The sequence below is a fragment of the Manacus vitellinus genome, unplaced genomic scaffold, assembly GCF_001715985.3.
Source record: "Manacus vitellinus isolate BGI_N305 unplaced genomic scaffold, ASM171598v3 scaffold_2_pilon, whole genome shotgun sequence".
Taxonomy (NCBI): domain Eukaryota; kingdom Metazoa; phylum Chordata; class Aves; order Passeriformes; family Pipridae; genus Manacus; species Manacus vitellinus.
The window spans coordinates 16,406,290-16,419,433 of NW_021940208.1; the positions used below are offsets into that span (position 1 = coordinate 16,406,290).

General features: G+C 43.1%; 2 protein-coding genes across 4 annotated transcripts; one reads left to right on the forward strand and one right to left on the reverse strand.

The window, feature by feature from the left end:
• The first annotated feature begins 1,493 nt into the window (after window positions 1-1,493).
• On the forward strand, window positions 1,494-6,620 carry GTF3A (general transcription factor IIIA). Its single transcript, XM_018071377.2, has 9 exons — window positions 1,494-1,838; window positions 2,100-2,200; window positions 2,722-2,818; window positions 3,004-3,092; window positions 3,985-4,058; window positions 5,243-5,326; window positions 5,680-5,909; window positions 6,001-6,060; window positions 6,320-6,620. The coding sequence occupies exons 1-9, from the start codon at window positions 1,494-1,496 to the stop codon at window positions 6,479-6,481; spliced, it is 1,242 nt and encodes a 413-aa protein (XP_017926866.2). The 3' UTR covers window positions 6,482-6,620.
• On the reverse strand, window positions 6,538-12,929 carry MTIF3 (mitochondrial translational initiation factor 3). Of its 3 annotated transcripts, none has more exons than XM_018071380.2 (4): window positions 12,890-12,929; window positions 9,489-9,952; window positions 8,110-8,255; window positions 6,538-6,817 (listed from the first exon to the last, which is right to left on the reverse strand). In XM_018071380.2, the coding sequence occupies exons 2-4, from the start codon at window positions 9,949-9,951 to the stop codon at window positions 6,605-6,607; spliced, it is 822 nt and encodes a 273-aa protein (XP_017926869.1). In that variant the 5' UTR covers window position 9,952; window positions 12,890-12,929; the 3' UTR covers window positions 6,538-6,604. The 3 variants fall into 3 exon arrangements, with proteins under 3 accessions (XP_017926869.1, XP_017926867.1, XP_017926868.1); XM_018071378.2 differs by lacking the exon at window positions 12,890-12,929 and adding an exon at window positions 12,527-12,643; XM_018071379.2 differs by lacking the exon at window positions 12,890-12,929 and adding an exon at window positions 11,178-11,200.
• Between the last annotated feature and the right edge of the window lie 215 nt (window positions 12,930-13,144).

Sequence of the window (13,144 nt, forward strand, 5' to 3'; positions counted from 1 at the left end):
AAGGATTGGGAGCTTTTCTCGACAGGATGGTTCCCTTGTCACAATCATGTTCTTACCCTGTCCCTCACAATCGCTCTGTGGGGAGAATTGCAGCAGATGGAGGATGTCACCTAAAATAAAGCTTGGGTTACAACTCAAATAGTGCAAAACAAAGCAGACAATGTGATCACAGAATCATTTAGGTTGGAAAGACCTCTAAGATCATCGAGTCCAACCATCTACCCAGCACTGCGAAGCCCACCACTAAACCACATCCACAAGTGCCACATCTACATGTCTTTTAAATACCTCCAGGGATGGTGACTCTACCACTTCCGTGGGCAGCCTGGTCCAATGTCTGACCACCCTTTCCTGAAGAATTTTTTCATAATATCCAACCTAAACCTCCCATGGCACAACTCGAGGCCATTTCCTCTGGTCCTGTCACTTGTTACCTGGGAGAAGAGGCCGACCTCCCACTTCACTACAACCTCCTTTCAGGCAGTTGCAGAGAGCGATAAGGTCCTACCTGAACCTCCTTTTCTTCAGGTTAAACAACCCCAGCTCCCTCAGCTGCAAGTCATGTACCAGGGACGTGCTGCACAAGGTATCACAGTCCCTCAGATCAGCTCAGACCCACGTCTTCTTCCTCTAGCTGTGATCTCAGGTGGCTTGGGGACACAGCAGGACCACAGGTGACAGGCCATCTGCCATAGGATCCCCAACAGCAGGGACACCTCAACTTGGATTGCAAACACCTGAGTTTTGGGGCAGGTGGTAGGCAGCACGCAGCAGAGGCTGATGTCAGTCCACGAGATTGCCCTGGTCTGGACCAGAGGCTGACCGGCATCACACAGACCCATCTTCAGGCAAGGCAGGGAGCCAAACCAAACCCGTTTGGCGATCCCTTGTCGCAGGACATCACCTGGCACCTTCAAGAATGATGAAGTGCTTCTCAAGGGAGGCAGCAGAGCTCCTATGTCCCTAAAACAGTGGGAGACTTGTTGGATGTGCAGCAACACAGAATTAGGCTTGTGGATCTCTGCGTAACTGTGTCCAGAGAAGGGCAATGAGGCTGGAGAAGGGGCTGGAACACAAGTCCTATGAGGAGTGGCTGAGGGAGTTGGGGTTATTTAGCCTGGAGGAGGCTCAGGGATGATCTTATCACTCTCTACAACTCCCTGAGAGGAGGTATCCAGGTGGCCGTGGGTTTCTTCTCCCAGGTAACTAGTGATGGGACAAGAGGACATAGTCTCAAGCTGTGCCAGGGGATGTTTAGGTTGGACATCAGGAAGAAATTCTTCACAGAAAGGGTGATTAGATATTGGAATGGGCTGCCCAGGGAGGTGGTGGGTCACCGTATCTGGAGGTGTTTAAGGAAAGACTGGACGTGGCACTCAGTGCCATGGTCTAGTTGCCATGGTGGTGTTCGGTCACAGGCTGGACTCAACGATGTCGGAGGTCTTTTCCAACCCAGCTGACTCCGTGTTTCCGTGACTCCGTGCAGCAGTGTGATGACTCCGTGCCTCGCTCCGCTCCGGGGTCGGCTCCGCTCCCTCCGTCCCTCCGGGCACCTCAGACCCGCCACAACCGCGCACGCGCCATTCCCCCCCCCCGGCTGGGGCGAGTCACGTGCGCTCCGGCATGGCCGGGCAGCGGCGGCGGGCACCGCACAGGGGGGCGGCGGCGGGAACAACGGGAACGGCGGCGGGAACGGGAGCTCCGGGAAGGGAAACGCTGGCAAGGGGAGCGGGAGCGCCCTCCTCGCCCGCCCGTACATCTGCTCCTTCCCCGGCTGCGACGCCACCTTCAACAAGGCCTGGCGGCTGTCGGCCCACCTCTGCCGGCACACGGGCGAGGTGAGCCCCCTCGGCTGGGGACGGGGGGCTGTGTGACCGAAGTGGGGGCACCGCGCTGGGGCCCCGCAGACGGGTGGCATTGTCCCCCCCCGTGGGCACCGGGCAGCCCTTCACCGCCTCGGAGTCGCAGGACACCGCGGGGGCTGCGGGGCTGTGTCCGCGGCCGGGACCGGTGCCGCCGGGGCATCCCGCTGACGGCGGAATCCCGGGAGCAGCCGAGCCCCCTTGGGACAGCTCCTCTCAAGAGCCCCTGTGTTTCAGAGGCCGTATGTTTGCGATTATGAAGGCTGCGGCAAAGGCTTCACGAGAGACTTCCACCGCGCCCGACACCTCCTCACGCACACCGGGGAAAAACCCTTTGAGTAAGGCCCAAGTTTTTACTCCTTAAGCGGCAGTGCACTTGTCCGTACGGAAAGGGAGTTATAACTGAGGGTGGCACAGGGCATGCATGCTTAGCTTTTGTATCGTGAGCACTGCCAGAACATGTGCACACGGGACATGGAGATCTTCCTTAGCCTAAAAACCTCCTGTCTGGCAGCGATCTATAATAGATGCTTAAAGGCATAGGCAGGTCTTTCCCTAGAATACATTATTAAAGGAGTAAGGAAGGTTATCTCCTATTATCAAGCCCTTAATAGTTGCATGTCATGGATTAGGAGCTAGAAATTCCTAGGTGTTTTATTAAAAGTATCTTCTGATATGTTTCATGTGATTGTTGATTGTAACAGCCTCTGGCTTTTCATGACTTTAAAGCAAACTTGTATATTTGGGTTTTGAGTTTCAGTTGTTCCTCATGCGTTCCTCTTGTGCAATGATTTCTGTATCTGCCTAGGGAACAAACCACTGTTTGAGAGCTGTAATAAAAAATGCAGTTCATCTACAGGTGCACAGCTGAAGGATGCAATGAGAAATTTGGAACAAAATCAAACTTAAAGAAGCACATTGAGCGCAAGCATCAAAATCAGCAAAAGCAATATGTGGTGAGTAATTACCTTTGTACTGTATAGTGGAGGTAAACAAGCTCCTTTTTGTGTATCTAGTGAAATACTTCAACTTGTTATTATGTGGTACATGTATAAGTTCAAAGACTGTGACTGGGATTTCAGCAAACACCTGAACTGAGCTGTCATTATTTGGCTTCTAATGATAACAATTTCCTCAATAGTGCAACTTTGAAGGCTGTAACAAGTCTTTCAGGAAGCATCAACAACTTAAAGTTCATCAGTGTCACCACACCAATGAACCTCCCTTCAAGTAGGTGGATAATTTTAATAATGAACTTCAACAATTCCATTTAAACACTAGATAAAAACAGGTGCCTTTTCTTAGCCTTTTTGTTAATGTGGCATTAAAAAATGGAATCAATTTGTAGTCATGGCTGCAAGTATATTTCTGGTACTAGTCCTTTGCTCAGTAGTCTGTTTTGAGCAACAGTCGGTGGTCTGTAACTTTGGCATTCCAGCAGCTCCAGCATTCTTATGGTTTATTACAGGTTCACAGGAAAAATAACTCCCCCCAGCTTTTAGTTCACGAAGTCTGAAATCAAGCATAAGAGCTTGCACAGTAATGAAAAATGCAGCTACCCAGTAAAAAACAGTGACTTGGCTAACATTGAAGTGAGCAGTACCTTCAAAAAGATGAGAGACTTGGACACCAGTCTTAGAAGCTGTGCACTGCAACTCCATAGAGATAACACATCAGTATAGATCTGATGAAAGCAAAGTTTAGTTTTGTATTTCTTACAGGTGGAACACACTTAACATGAGTGTTCATTCCACTTAAGTGAAGTTTGTGAGTATGGCTGGGTGACAGACACAAAAATAATCAGTGCTCTGCTGTTGCTCTGACTGCTGGATCTGCACAAGCCAGTTAAACTTTCCACTTTCTCTCTCTCTTTTATGTTTGAAGAGCCTACTGTGTAGGGATGGTAGAAGACTTGACTCTATAGTTCTAACTCTCAAAAGCATTAAAGAATCCTCTGTTAGAAAAATATTATAGGATTTTCTTTTACAAGGTGGGGACATACACAGATCTCTAGGCAAGGGGAAACTTGGATTATTTTCTTCACTTTGATTGTTCTTGACTTAAAGATATAAAAATATGTAGATACAGTGAAAGAAATTAAACTACTGTATTTTATACCTAGATGTAATAAAGAAGGATGTGGAAAGGGCTTTTCTACTCCCAGTCGACTAAAGCGGCATGAGAAGACACATGAAGGTATAATAGCTTTTTCTTCTTGCTTCAGTCACGTTTCAGAAAAGGAAAAAGGGCTTCTTCCAGCAGAGAGTATGCAAGTATGTGTGACACATGTGGAAGTATTCTGGGCCTAGTGATCTAGACAGAAAAAACAAGAACACCCGTTTTGAATAGTCAAATGGGATACAACTGCAAGGCATTGTTCAGTTTCAGTGCACTTGTGGCAGACTGAACAGAGCTCATGATTCCTTCAGTTATTTCTTCTCCTGAGGTGCTTCCTTATCAATAATCCATCTTTGGAGATGGACTACTGGTTAAGGCGCTAGCCTGGACCTCCAGAGCTTAGGATCAATTGCCAGTTCTGCCACAAATTTCATATAGAGCCTTGGCAAAACCATGTGCATTTTTAGTTATTAATGAACCTATGTGAAAGGTTTTTAAGTGAAATCATTATGACATGGCTGTGTATGTTTGAGCTAATCTTGCTACACTCCTGTCCATTCTTTCAGTACTGTTGACAGCTAACCAGCTTTCTAGTGATAGAAAAAACCCAAATGGAATCAACAGACTAGGAAGAGTATATAGAAAGATGCGATTTGTAGTGTGTTCCTTTCTTGTTCATAATTGTTTGACCTTTCCAGTCCTGAGATTTAAATAGGGTTGATTTTCTGTGGTTTCTGTTTGCTTGATAGAATGGTAGAGTCTCTAGACCTGGAATATTACTGTATGGTCAAGATTTTTTTTAATATGCAATAGAAATACTTATATAGGAATATTATATGTTATTAATTATTTTCATCCATTTGAGTGAAAGAAATAGCTCTACTGAAGCAAGGAGAGAGAGTTTCACAAAATTGTTTAGATCAGAAAGGACCTCTGGAGGTCATCTGGTCCAGCTCCCTGCTCAAGGCAGGATCAGTTACACCAGGTTGCTGAGGGCTGTGTCCAGTAGTTTTAAATGTTATCATGGCTAAGGCTTCCACAGCCTCTCAGGACAACTTCAGTCAGTGATACAAGGTTTCTTTCTTAAACCTGTTAGGATCTTCTCATGTCTTGTGTTTGTTGTGTCTTGTCCCATTCCTGTGCAGTATGAGAGGAATTACTGGCCTTTAATTTTTAAATGCTAGAAGTGGAGTTCCCCCTTGTAAAACTGGACTGTGTTTGCCAGACCCTCTGTGACTTTAAACATCTGTCCTGTCCAACAGGCTATGCGTGCAAGAAAGAAAATTGCTCATATACTGCAAAAACTTGGACAGAGCTTCTGAAACACAATAAAGTCAGTCATACAGGTAAACTCCAAATGCTAACTTGAAGAGGAGTCTGTGCTGAACTCATTTCATCAACTTGTCATTGTGTACAAACTTGTCTTAACACTTTGTCGGTAAACTGGTTGTTACTCTGGCTAGATCTTTGATGAAAATGCTGTTTTGTATACTGACTTTGCTTTATGATCCAGTTAAGAAGAAATTGTTTAATGCAGGATTTAGGATCTGGATAATTCATACTACATTATTCTCTTCCAGTCTCTGAGTTCCTTGCATTTCATGTGGATTTTAGCATTATTCTGGAGAACTACTAGGATTTGATTCTGAGCTTCTGTAAGAAACTGTTTATACTCTGCCTTTTTCTCTCTCCCACTCAGAGCCAATAGTTTGCAGTGAGTGTCACAAAACTTTCAAACGGAAAGATTACCTCAAGCAGCATCAAAAAACACATGCTGTGGAGAGGGAAGTCTGCCGATGCCCAAGAGAAGGATGTGGAAGAACTTACACAACTTTATTTAACCTTCAAAGCCATATCCTCTCTTTTCATGAGGAGAAAAAACCATTCTCTTGTGATTATCCAGGCTGTGGAAGAGTGTTTGCAATGAAAGTATGTACTTTTTAAACTGTTTTTATCTGAATCACATAATCTGAAATTATAAACCTAACTCTTTTTTTTCCCCTGCTCTTTGTAACTATAGCAGAGCCTAGCAAGGCACGCTGTTGTACATGATCCTGAAAAGAGAAAGCTGAACTTGAAAGTAAGTTATACTCTTGAGAAAGTCTTCTCAACCATACCATGTCATTGCAGAGGAGGGTAAATGTTATGTGTTTTAGAATGTGACTTGAAGCAGAAAAACAGGTTAACTATCCAGTTAATTTGTGAGATTCTTAATTTCTGAAGCTCTTTTAACTACTACAGTGGTAGCCTACTCATTGATTTCTTCTTTCCCCCCCACATTAGTAGTCTTTGTTCCATAGATACGTAAAGTTTACTAATTCTGGATTTATTTCTGCCAGGCCAAGCATTCCCGTCCTAAGAGGAGCTTAGCCTCACGTCTGAGTGGCTACATTCCTCCTAAAGCACAGCCAAGAAAGGATGCAGTTGTGACAGAAAGCAAGACAATGAATAAGCTTGTGGAAAATGAAATACCAACTGTTGAAATTCTGACTCTGCAGTAAAGGTTAACTGAGACAACATTCTTCATGGAATGACCAATGCAAAGCTTAACAATAACTTTTATCAAGTTAATATTTTTATTTTATTTTTTAATAAATTAGTATTGTTTACACTGCTTCATAAAGTCACTGATGCAACTCATTTGACTTCACATTTTCATTTTCGTCTTTCTTTACTGTACTGTTTTTCTGGTTTCCCATCTTCTGGTGTGCTTTCAACTCTTTGTCAGACATGTGTCTCAAAATACAGGCACTCACTCCTTCTCTAGTAACTTTTGGCTTGGAAAGATAAGTGGCTTTCTCAGACACAGTTTCCAAAATTTGATCAAAAAGCATGGACTAAAAAGGAAGAGAAAAATAGGACTAAATCAATGCACAAATACGGGCAGAAAAATATTTCCAGCTGTTGTGTAATGGTTATGGTTTAGCTGTTAGCTGAAACAACCTATTTGGTAGTCCTAGTTTGAGCAGTTCAGCTTGTCCTTTCCTAACTGTTTGTTCTTTACTCATAAGCAGGTTTAGGAAGGTCACACAGGAGGGATTAAGCCATCTCCTAGCCTTCAAGCTGAACTCCTAACTCATCTTGTTTTGCTCTTTAAGGGTGTCCACGAGAGTGGTCTGCATCTGGCTCCCCCCCCATCCTCCTATTCCACTAGAGTCAGACACGTTATTATGAGGCTTTCCTCTTGAGAAGCAGTATTGTTCTTAAGGTTAGCAGAACCTGGTTGTATTGAACTGAGTGATAACAGTGCATTCATGTAACACAGTGAACTCCTAAGCTCCTAATTAAACTTTTAAATTTAAGGACAATGTAAATCTAGACTGTGTCATGAAGTGTTCTGTTCCCTCCCATAATCAGTTCCTCCTGTTACCCTCTCCCTGTGGATTTAACTTCTTATAAAAAGTTTTATTCCTTTTGGATGAAGTGATAACACAATTTCCCCCAACTCAGTTGAGACAACCATCAAGGAAACCTAATTCACTACAGACATTACAAGGGGGAGTAAAATATTTCTTACATGGAATTTATAAAAAAGCCATTTGTGCAAATGACAATGAAGTCTCAAGGCCCTGCAATTATACTAGTAAGTTGCCACCAGCTCCCTAACATCTTTATAGATGTTCACTTTGCTAGTCTTGGAACACCATTCCAATAGTTTTTCATGCCACAGTGGACAACTAACCTTAGCCACAGTTGCACACTTGTATCTGTAGAAGAACAGTTGCATTATTGAAATAATCCAGATCAAATACAGCAGAACTTTTTCAAACCTCACTGTTAAAAGTGAGTGAGCTGGCTTAAGGCATAGATGGGAAAATTTGACCAGCCCAGTTAATAAGGTGGTGCTGCATAGACTGCTTAGATTGTGCTGTCAAAGCCAGTATTGTAACTGCATTCTTAATAAAGCATGGTCCTTGAACCGGCTCTGTGGGACTACTTTTCTAGAACTGCAGTGTTTGTACAGAAGCAGCTTAAGGTGGGCAGCCATTACTTGCACAGGACCTAGACCTTTACGTACTTCAGCAGTACATGAGATACAAAAAATTGTGGCGGTACCGAATAGGGCAGGTTAATACAACTACAGCTATTTAATGAAACTGATTGGTCCAATTTTCAGGAGTTCACTCACCATGTCCGCATTGCTACCTTTTGCTTGCCGGATGGTAACTTTAACATGGTATTTCTTGTCAATCCACTGTGCTATCTGTTTAGTCTTGATCTCCAAGTCATTTTTGGCAATAGCTGAAGAAAAGGATAGCTCCTTCTGAACCACTCCTGTTTAAAACAGAACTGAAACTGTGTTGGCTGAACATTTGACGAACCTGTATCAGTTGCTCTTTTAACACCTCATGATGCTTTGTCTGCTTAACTCCCTCCTCCCATCCTGCTTTCTCAAAACATCCCGATCTCATTGTCTCAACATGCACCACTCTAGGTGGCTACTTGATATTCTCACACTCTGCCATAACTGGGAGACTGAGTGTATGTGTGAGGCACACAGGGAAATCTCTTTAGGGTCAGAAAACTTAAGGTATTTTTAATTACAGTCTTGTTCATACCGTTCGCATTGTAGGTCTAACAAATAGGTGAGCATTGGATCTGGAATTAAAGTCTTAGTGTGCAAACTCCTACATTCTGCACACAGCACAGCTGAAGGTAAAAGCTTTGACTTGAAAGAGCTCTTCATCTTGAGCCCATTTCATTGAATGCTGAAGTGCAATATTCAACTGAAAGCATGAAGATGCCTTGTAATATATCTGAACATTTTGCGGTCTCTTCCTCCTTAAAGTTCATCTAAAGTAGTTACCATTTGAATCATCTTTTTGTAGTTTCTTGAACAGAGCCACTTGTTACCACAATAGTGCTCTCTGTTATAATCAGAACTCTACCCAAAGCATAGATGTCTTTGTTAGCCTGAGGATAAGAAGAGAGGACACAAGGTCACGTGCCTTTTGTAAAATCTCTTTGCCAAACTCAGTCTGTGAACCTGCTGGAGCAGGCTGTCTTAAGAAAAAGAAACCTCAAAAGTGTTCAATATTGATAAAGTTTTCTCTTATTCTGTCCAAGAAAGGGCTCCAGACTTTGTCTTCCTAGCAGCAAATGAGGAAGAGAGTGTTTCATGACTACTGGTGACAAATTATGTTATTATATTGGTGTATCTGGTACTCAGTTTGTAAAAAGAGCCTGTCACTATGCCTTAGTAAAAGAACAGAAATTCATTGGCTCTCACAGAACCAGAGTTTAGTTATATTCACTTAAATAAAAATATTTTTCTAAAAAGTCAGCAGATGCCAAAATAGTAAATCCCGAGAAGGCAATAGAAGGCTTTTTTGTGGAAGACTAATCCAAAATTTTATTTTCACCACTGCAAATCCTTAATAGCGTGGACTGCAGTGACATTGCTTTGGATTTACACAAATACAAGTAAGAGGATTTAATCTGCTGGAACCATTTTTAATGCAGCATTTTTCAGAGTGCTCAGTGTTGTAGTGTGTACAATGTACATACCTGGTTTTGGACTTGCTTTTTTCTTCTCTGCACGTCTAAGCTGTTCTTCATGGATCTGCTGCCCAGTCATTAATCTGTACACTGGAGGCTCTACATTCTCTTTAAGCAGAACTAGTTTCAGGTTATGTTGATCCATAAGTTTGAGTGCATCTGCTCGATGCATATTTCCTAAGCTCTCTCCATCCTGGTTGATTACATGCAAAATACGATAGGGAATTCTTCGCCCAACACTTCCAAATGCTGTATTCCTTTTTGGTTCTGTCTGAGATTTTTCAGCTGTACAAAATGGCTGAGTAAGTGCAAACACAGTTGACTTTCTAGGGTCAGGTACCACTGTCCAGAAGGGAAAAAAGAACCACTTTTGTGGTGTCTGCGTCAGAAGAGTACCAAAGAACCTTTTTGCGTATCTGTTCTCATTTCTGGTTGCTTGACATAAGTGTTTCATCGTGCACAAGGCAGTCATTCTGAGGAAGAAATAAAAACAAGTTACCCCAATCAGTCACATTCTTCTAGTTATATTAGGAAGACTTGACTCCAGTTCAGTAAACCCTAGTCCTTGAAACTACTCTTTTAAAAAGATGCATGGTGTTACCATACAGAGGGATTTAACCCAGAGAGAAAGTCTGACTAAGGAGCAAAATTTATGAGGAGTTGATGTTATCTTCAGTATCTTAAAATCTGAGCCTGAACTCCTTTAAAAGCATCCAGTACTTCTAGTTCCTTTCTCCTCACAGGAGTATCTACTCTTAAACACCCTGTTTGCGTACGGAGAGATTAGCCAATGGTTAAGAGGGAGATTTTGCTGTCAAATAAAAAGGCACGTCACACTTCATATTTTCAGTCCACGTTTTTTCATAAAGTATCTGAACACCAGAACTTTTTTCCTGGTTGATACTTTTCTTTGGGAAGTTTTTCATTTAAGCCACACTAATTCCAGACCACTCTAATCAAACACTGAATAAAGTTGCAATTTGTGCAACGTCCAACATCTACAGTCTGACTCTTCTGTGTTTTGTAAGGTTTTGGAATTTCAAAGCTTTGACCATACAGATTAAGACTGCCATGCAAAACCTTCACCTTGGCATTAAAACATTAGAAAGTAACCACTACTATACTTGAAAACATGGTTTATCCCAGGGTTAAAAACTCTTCCATAGCTAGCATGCACCTTGCTTCTCATAGCACTGACCCCAAATTGTGTATTTTTCCCAGTTTTCCAAATGTCATTTTGTGAAAGTAATCCAGGTAGTTACTTGGTTTTACATGGATTAAGCACTAATATTATTTCAGTAACCTTAAAAAAAATTAGGAAAAAAGTTTCCTTACCGTCTTTTAAGCTCGAGTTCTACTGATTCAGTCATGTTTCAAAAGTGAAAACAGTGCCTGAATTTTACAGAATCTGCTGAGTTGGGAGAGACCCAAAAGGATCATTTTAAACCTGTTTTATCAGACATTTAAAGTATTGATGACTTTCCCTTTTTTTCACAAACATTAAATTTAGGGTGGCACATTCCTATTGATAGTGAGCTGACTTTTTCCAGTTATAAAAATTACTTATATATCTTACAGACAGAAAGCATGTACCTATTTCACCAGAACCAGCTAATAAAAACACATTTTTCTTCTTCTTGAATGATAAAAAAAGCTTGTGGAGAAAAAAAGACAAAAAGACACAGAACTATGATTTGCCTGCAATACAGAGGCTGGCAATGAAAAACAAGGTTCATATGTCCAAGATCCACAATTGCAAATTAAAATTTAAATAAACTGTTACAGGCATCTATCCTGGCACGGTAATCATGAAGCTATAAACTTTCAAAACAAGCTTCAAAATATATCAGTGCTTGAAGACTATTGAAACTGATCTTTGAAACATTTGTTCCATCGCATTTTTTCCCCCCTTCTTCCCTGGTTTGTGGAATACCCCTGGCAATTGTGGTGCAGCTGAGCATTTATTCCATTTTATTCAAAACTTCAGAAATTGGTCATTTTCTAACAGCTGCAAAAAACATCAGATATAAAGAGCAAATTGTGAGTACTATCTGCAGTTTTAGTATTTTATGTTTAAAAGGGAGCAAGTACAGGAAAAGCCAAAGATGATACAGGAAACCAAACACGTCATACCAGAGGAGTTGGCAAGAGTGTGACCTCTTTTGCCAAGGAAGGAATGTGACTCCACTGTGTAAATGTATATACATGCATACACATATATATATATCTACATATATGACATTGTGTAAACATGTATCCATGTGCATACATGTACATGGAAAAGGTGCAAACCATCAGCAAGGATAAGGAGCTATTTATAATTCCAAGCAGTGGGACAAGTAAACTGACCTTCCTGTGAATAAACTTAGTCTGAAAAGGGAGATAGTTTGGAGCCTGGAATGGACTTTATATCTTAGCAGAAAGGGCAAAGTCTATATAAACTGCTTGATGGTGGTGCCAGATCAGTTCATGAACAGGGTAGTAAGATACAGCTGTGCGCTAAAGCAGGATCCCAAACTCAAGCTAGCCACAGGGCACAGAAGAGAAATAACAGGATATCCACAGCAGAGTCTGAAAACAACTGACAGATCTACTGTACCTTCCTGCCCTGGGCTCTGCCTCTGCCAATTCCAGACCAGAAACATGACCTCTGTGAAAACAGCTTTTTTTTTTTTGGCTGTGACAACAGCCCTACAACTAAACACTCACTGCCAACACACAACTATCTTTGTGCATCTACATAAAAGCCAAGACATCCTTATTTTTAAGATGGTTTCATAAACCAGCTCTGGATCATGCACTGCATACTTTGTACTCTGGGCATTGCTGCTGCATTATAAAATAATATAATTACATTTATCTTCCACTCAGAAGAGCCTGGCTTGCCTTTATCAGCTACTGACTTCTAAAACTAAGTATCACGATCACAGCAATGGAACAGCAGATTATTTTAAAGAAATGGTAATCTTGCTCTGCTAAATACATGGTTTTGCCTTTATTATCCTTCATTTCCTGTTGCTATTTAAATCCAGTAAATACAGTCTTACCTGTCTGAAAACAAATTACCCTTTGTACAGAAGGATTTATCTTCGTGTAACATGGTAGATACGTGTGTTTTGCTTTGTTACGCAGCCCATGTGTTGGCACGGACGGCTGACTCCGCTGGAAGGGAGCTCTGATGAGCGGGCAGCTACGGGCATCCCGGGCACTGCAGGAGCAGCCGTGGTTCCTGCGGTAGCACCCCACGGGGTTCCCGTGCCGGCAGGACGTGTCTGGCTGCAGGTGCCAGAGGTGTGACGGCGCCCTGCTGTGTCCATGTTCCCGGGTGTGCGTGTCGCGGAGGTCACTGTGCGTGTGCCCCTGGCGCGACCGTGTGTGTGACCCTGCGGCTCCGCGGGGCCCGCGCTTACCTGACGGCCGGGCCGGGCCGGGCCGGGCCGGCCGCCGGCCAAGGCCGCCCCAGCAGCCGAGAGACCTGCCCGGGCCGCCGGGAAGTTCCGGAATATCCCGCTTCTTCTCCTTCCTCTTCCTTCTCCTCCTCTTCCTTTTCCTCCTCCGTGCCTCCGCCCCCTGTCCCCGCCCCTCGCGATCGCGCGTGCCCGCGTGTGCGAGCGCGCTGTGGTGGGCGCGTTCCGTGTGTCCGTGTGTGTCCGTTCCGTGTCCGT